This window comes from Gavialis gangeticus, unplaced genomic scaffold (assembly GCF_001723915.1).
Source record: "Gavialis gangeticus isolate Ggan-Ray unplaced genomic scaffold, GavGan_comp1, whole genome shotgun sequence".
Classification (NCBI taxonomy): Eukaryota; Metazoa; Chordata; order Crocodylia; family Gavialidae; genus Gavialis; species Gavialis gangeticus.
The window spans coordinates 4,951,401-4,957,981 of record NW_017729011.1 but is presented as its reverse complement, the minus strand read 5'-3'; the positions used below and the strand labels follow the sequence as shown (position 1 = coordinate 4,957,981).

The window sequence follows — 6,581 nt, the reverse complement described above, 5'->3', positions numbered from 1 at the left end:
GTGCCTGAAAAGCAAATGTAAATAGAAAGTGCTCCTTATGGTACTTATGATGGTTACGCTGGCTGAAGGTCCCAAGGCTGTCTAAAGGATCTGGACATAGAGGTCCCATTCATTTGGCTTTGAAAATCTCAGCTTCTCCCTGCTGACTCCCACATTTTATACGAGACACAGAATTATCCTTAAAATTGGGGAACAAACTAGAGAGATTCTTTCTAATGAAGCCCTGTAATCTTAGACATGACACTAAAGACCAACACAGAAGATTTTGTCTAAGGTCATACAACAGACCAGTAGCAGAGCTGGGAAGAGGACTGGTGCAGCATCTTCTACATCACTTAAATACCACTCAGGAGTTACGCTGAGAGTCTCCAAGCCAGCCCTACCCTGGCTAGAATGAAAGGCCCCAGTGGGTCTATTCTAGGTGTACACAGAGGAAAAAGCTGTAAATTCAAATTTTTTGTGGATCTAGTGTCCCCAGTGAGTCATACAAACAGCTTGGAGGTGCAGTGATGGCTTTCCAGTTCCGCAGACTGAAAAATAACTTCAGGGAGAGGGCTGTACTGAGCCCTGGAGGTGTTTCATCTCTGCTAGTGCCCTACATGCACCCAACAGGGAGGGCAAATGCAGATAAAGTGAATTCCACCACAGCAGCAAACACTGCTAAGTTTTCTTATTTTTAAAAATTCTGCATGATTCCCACTGGACTCAGCACAAGAGCGTGCAACAGATCTTCCCTCACCAAAATGTCATTGCAATAGGAATGCAGAGGCCATTTGGAAAGGCAGTCTGACACTCTCTGAAGAAAGAGTGATCTCTCACTGTCTGTAACTCAGAAGGCATATCCTGAATTTGCTGCAGATGACTGGAAGAAAATCTCTACCCCAAGAGTTAACCTTCAGAATCTGCATTCAGGAGTTACATGAGTGTTTAACTTAGCCATGAACTCTAGCAGACTGCAGCCACAAACCTGGGGCAAATATTGGTCTCTCTAAAATTTGGGAACATGAGTTCCTAGTTAATTACCATATGACCACGTCAAAACTGCCAGCCCACAATTAAGGAAAAGCCTATTTTTAACATTATTGTAACAATCCTAGTAAAGAAGGTTTGCTACCTCAGGAAAAAGAAATATTACAATATTGTTCATATAGAAGTCAGTTCAAATGGTCACCAAACCTCACCATTCACTGTGGGAAAATTAATATTTTTATAAAAACAGCTGATCTCCTTACGAACATAAGTTTCTGTTTTTAAGTCATCCATTGCCTGCTTAATTTTTTTTTAATAAAATTCTATAATGCATCAACCTCATACAATCATGGGGCGGGGAAAAAAGAGCCATGCAAAACCCAGATTGCTACTGTTTCAGTGGCCAGTTTTTCTACCAAGAATTGGAAAGTACATTTTTCAAAGCTATCAAAACCCCTTGGTCCTCTCTTGGCTCATCACAGTACAGCAAGCTGGCCAAAATCCACAACAAATCTTCCATTCTAAAACATAAAATACAAAACCATTTGGAATGGATTTGTCATTTTAGCAGGCAACTTTCTCCACACTCCATGATTATATTCTTTTGCTTTCCTTTGTATTTTGCCAATAGATATTTGGATTATTCATCTAAAAATGGCACTCACTTAACTCTTCTTTGCCTTGGCTAAACAGTGTTTTATTGTGAATCTCAAGCAACAGCCAATACTAAAAGTGAAGGAACTGTCCTAACTGGATACTTGGGTTCTTAATATAAGCATTTTAACAAAAGGGAACCGTTCTTATTCACAGCTCCCAGGATAGCAGAAGAGTATGTAATAGATCTAAGTGGTTATAAAGAAAAGTAACTTTTTAAACCCATCAGTGAGGTTTTCTATATCCCAAGAAACACAATGCCGCTCTATAATAAACAGGTATTATCTAAATCCAACTCTGAATGCTTTGGGATACATACTTCTCTTTATGCTTTCAAAGAATATCCATTAACTCCAAGGGATCAATTTAAAGCCTTTTTAAAATAGATTGGATAAAGTTTGTACAGAGTTTTGAAAATGTAAAGTGCTATGAAAATGATAGCCGTTATTATTAATAATAAAAGGAATTACAGTTTGTGCAAAAACAAAAGAGCTCACTTATTTCTTTGGAAAAGTTACTGAATCTTTTTTACATCTAAGACATATCATCTTAAAATCTCTCTAGAAAAACAATAAATACAGATCCATGACAAAAATTAAATTTAGAGTTAAGTTGAACAAGGAAAAAGATGGAGAATGCAGAGAAAAGTTACTAACTGGCTCTTGGAAAGTACTTCCATGTTGAAAAGCAAATGGGGTTTGGGCAACTGCAATGTTTCTATCTGATGAACTCAGAACAGCAGCTGTAGCATCTGCTTCTGCCAGCAGGTAAAAAAGTGATGCAGACTCATTTAGTAGAAACAAGTTCACAATATGCTTTATTACAGACAATTCATGACTTGGAACCTAATTTTTCTCCAAAGTCCACCCTTTCTTATGGGTGTCCCACTATTTGTCTGTATCATTCATAAGGAGTCAAGGCTTGGCACTTGTCTACTTTGAAACTTAGAATTCAGCATTTCTTCTCATCCACATATATGGCCAGGAGGGATGTCAGGTCTGTACTTGCCATGTAAAAGTAAAACTATCATCAAGGATCTTCTCAGCTGCAGTAAACATATGCATTCAAAAAGGTGTTGGCTATCTAGAAGCAGGGAAGGGGAGGAGGGGAGAATGAAGTTCACTGGCTTGCTTTTCCTACTTAGGATCTTTGGGTCTTCTTTCATATTGTCCCTTATTTACAAAACACTTTCCTCAGACTGACCTGTCAAGGCACTCCCATCTCCTTTCATTGGTATCCTGGTGTCTGGACTCTACCGCTATAAAAGCATATATAAAAGGAATATAAAAGGAATAAGGGACTTTAAGATTGCTATCTCTAATAAAAAGTCACAGGTGCAGACTCTGTATCCAGATGGAGGAGACTAATATCATGACTGCAGCATACATAGAATATCCCCCTCTGCAGAAACTCAGCTACTGTCCATTTTGCATATTCTACACCATCGTATGCAACTCTCAGTGTTGTCACACCACAACTCTTGGCTCCCTTTGAAGAGTTAACTTCATGCTCATTTTGAAACCATGGGAGATCAGTTTATTTCATCTCATAAATGGTTACTAGTTCCATCATTTTAAGAACTGACCATGATAAAAACACGTGGAATGATAAGGATGGAAGTTAAAAATAGCTATCATGTGGCACCGTGTCAAGGGTTCATGTTTAATTTTTTTTATTCCAAGTTCTTTGATAAAGTATTTTCCCATGCTGAGAAGCATTTGGAATGTCACCCTCACAACGGCATTCCTGATGGATGATCCAGGCTTTCAGCAGACTGTGCCCGTGGAATCATATTCCCTGTGCTCCATGCTTCTCACTCCCACTTGTACACCTTTGAGAACAAGAAGTCCCAAATCAGCATGGACTAGTGGAGGGCACGCCTCATGCAGGAAACACCATTTTGGAAATAACATGGGGTGGGAAGGTTGGACCTGTAGCGAAGGCACTGGACCAGGACTCAGGAGATCTGGGTTCTAGTTCCTGACTCTTCTGCTGCCTTCTAGTGGGTAAGTTACACGAGGAGAGATTTTCAGAGTCACGAATCCCACTGACTTTCAGGGGAAATTGGATGCATAATTGTCCTTTGTGCCTTTGAAAAGATCCACCTAAATCTTTCTGAACCACAGTTCTTAGTCTTTTGCTTCTCTTTTGAGTCCCTTTCTGCCACCTTTTGTCTGCCTTGTTTGGTTGCAGTGTAAGCTCTCTGGGACAGAGACTAATCCTGGCTATGTGAATGCCGAGTGCCTGTACAATAGGATCCTCAGCTTGGCTGGGGGCTAGAAAGGGGGAAAACAATTGATTAAACATTTTTAAAGTTATGTTTCTTTTAATTATCTTTCAGGGAAACATTCTGAAACAAAGTTACTGAGTAGGAAAAGACAAAATTTAAAAAAAAAGCCTGAAGGAAAAAACACAGAAGGAAAAATATTGGATGTTACTTACTGGGCTGAGTGGCAAAGGATGGGAGGGGAGAGAGAACATTAATATTCACAATTTCTAAATTTAGAAAAAACCTGATTTTGAAAAACCAAAGTAAAAGTTTCAATTTGAAACTTTTTCAATTTGAAATGAAATTAAACAAAAGTTTAATTCTCTTTTGTTTAAAAATTCCCCATAGGAAAAATATTCTTGATGAAACCCCAATTTTTCAGAAAGAAATTAGCTCAAATATTTTGACTATTTCCCTGGGGACATTAAGATATTATTGCAATATAAACAAGAAATAATGATCCATCTTCTATAAATAAATGAGTTTGCTTCCAGACTCCACTGTCTTTGCATTAGGAAATAGCTGTGTTCTCCCAAACAGCCCAGCACAGCAGCTGTAGACAGACTGACTTTTTCAGTGATGACCACTGGAAAACTAAGTGAGTGCCGGATGGCTTGACAGGTCTCATCTAATTGCTGTTCCATGAAAACTCTCCTGTATCACCACCATCCTCTCCTGCTCTTTTCCATGGCCTCCTGCCTTCCAATCCCCCACCCCTACCTGGGATATATCCCATCTACTTGCATTGTTCTCCTGCCCTGACAAACTCCCTCTTGTATTCCCCTTTTATTTCTCTGCACACATTTATACATGTTTTCCTCCCACCTTTTCTTACTCATCTGCTCCTTATACTGCCCTTCCTCAAATCCTGACACCCTAAGGCACTGCAATCCTCCCTGGCTTTGCTTTCACAGGGACAATGAGAGATGGTGAAAATGGTTACAGTTTCCACAGAAAGAATAACCACCTGAGTTGAAAACATGTTTCTTCTTCATTATTTTTGTGAAGCAGACAACTCTATGTGTCATACTGAAGGAGAAACTTCCTATTACAAGAAAGGACAAATATGATCCATAATCCTAAATAAGTATTTTAAAAAAAGGATCCATTGCACTCAGTCTGCCCAAGATTCACCTTGCTCCCAATCTCAGCATAGACAACGTTGTTTTAAAGATCTGTGTTGACAATAAAGCACGAGGAACCCTGATGATGCTCAGCCACAAGCCAGTATCAAAAAGCTTCCCAATTTGCAGTCCAAACAAAAGTAGCACAGGGGCTTGAAGATTAAAATTGTGTGAAAGTTTATTTTAGGTATAGTATCCCATTTAAAAAGCATTTCAGAGCATAGCCATAAATTGGGAGCCACAATTAGCACTCGTGAGCATGGTGGTTAAAATATCTCACAATAGTATCCAGAGCTGTTTGTTCAAGTTTTGACTCATGCTGGAGGCTGCCCCTACCCCCAGTCAACCCAGCTGCAGGAGGCACTTGGTCTTTTGGTCTATGGGAATGAAAGGTAGCCAGCAGTGTGATGTTAGCCTAATCACTCCTTTGCTTGCTAATGGCTACAAAAACTGGTACAGTGGACCCCCTAGCTCAGGGCACCTCTATAATATACAAGATGCACATATAAGATCATCTTCTGTAGAACATGATAAGCCACCTATTCCACTTCTCTTCTAAGCCACCCACATAGATACTTAGTTGCTTTGTCTTCTAAGCCACCCACATACAAAATAAGGGCTGCTAAACCAGCCTGTTACCATGATAAAGATGAGTCTCACAGGCTATGTTAAAAGGTCCACATTCTACCTTCAACTCGAACAGTGCGAGTCCCCACTGAACTGCACAGTGCAAGCAGAGGCTGAAGGTTTGTGCCAGCCCTACAGGACAACTCTCTCTCTAAGGAGAAAAGCAATGCTCCTAGCGCACAGTTTTATGCTTGCTTTGTCATGAGACCTATTGCTATTAACCCAAAAAAGGAGAGAAAAATTATGGGGAGAGGTTTTCAACTTTCTGGTGGGAACACTGTCCAAGCTAAGTAGGTTTCCCCTAGGGAAGGGCACCAAAATAACAGAGGGGGTGGGAGGGGGGAATCAAAGCTAAAAAGGCTGTGTAATCCCCCTGGGAAAAAAAGCACTTTCAACTGCATTTGTGAGCCAGTCCATCCAACTGTCCCAGCACAGAGCTGTTCAGATTCATGTGCAGGAGAAGGACAAACTGCTCCCACAGCCTTTCTAGAGAAGCTACATTTCAGCAATAGGGGCCATAGTGGCCTCCATATTTGTATTAAAGGAGGTTCTGAGCCTGTAGAGAGCCGTTCAAAGAAGAGAAGCTGAGGTAAAGTCCATGAGCGTGGAAGCCTCTCCACGTGGTGGGTCTACATGGCTATGTGACTTGGAAGAGGAACTCTAGCACTTGCCTACAGATTCTGGGCATTGCCCCGCGCGGCGTTTGCCCTCCTCCTTTTGGAATTCAACGCACCTGAAAGGACGCATGTCAAGAAACACTGAGGCAGGAGTTGCAGCAAACACAGGGAGATGCACAGAATGGACATTTTACTCCCACTTCAGTGTTCTCTCTTGCTGTGCCATTCATTAGGACACAAGAAGAGACTCAAAAAGTAAAGCATTGCTACCCTAAGTGCTTAGCACTTCCCTGTGGAAGAATACGGTGTAGTGTAAAATGT

General features: G+C 40.7%; 1 protein-coding gene across 4 annotated transcripts in view; it reads right to left on the bottom strand.

Moving 5' to 3' along the window:
• EXD3 (exonuclease 3'-5' domain containing 3) overlaps positions 1–6,581 on the bottom strand; it is a 525,078-nt gene that overhangs the window by 160,984 nt on the left and 357,513 nt on the right. Inside the window, exon 21 of one of the 4 annotated variants that reach the window (XM_019510425.1) lies at positions 5,904–6,376. The exons of the other annotated variants lie outside the window; for them this stretch is intronic. Coding sequence (XP_019365970.1) covers positions 6,368–6,376 — 9 coding nt within the window. The 3' untranslated portion in view covers positions 5,904–6,367. Of the gene's footprint in view, positions 1–5,903; positions 6,377–6,581 lie in introns of those variants that run through there. 4 annotated transcript variants of the gene reach the window in all.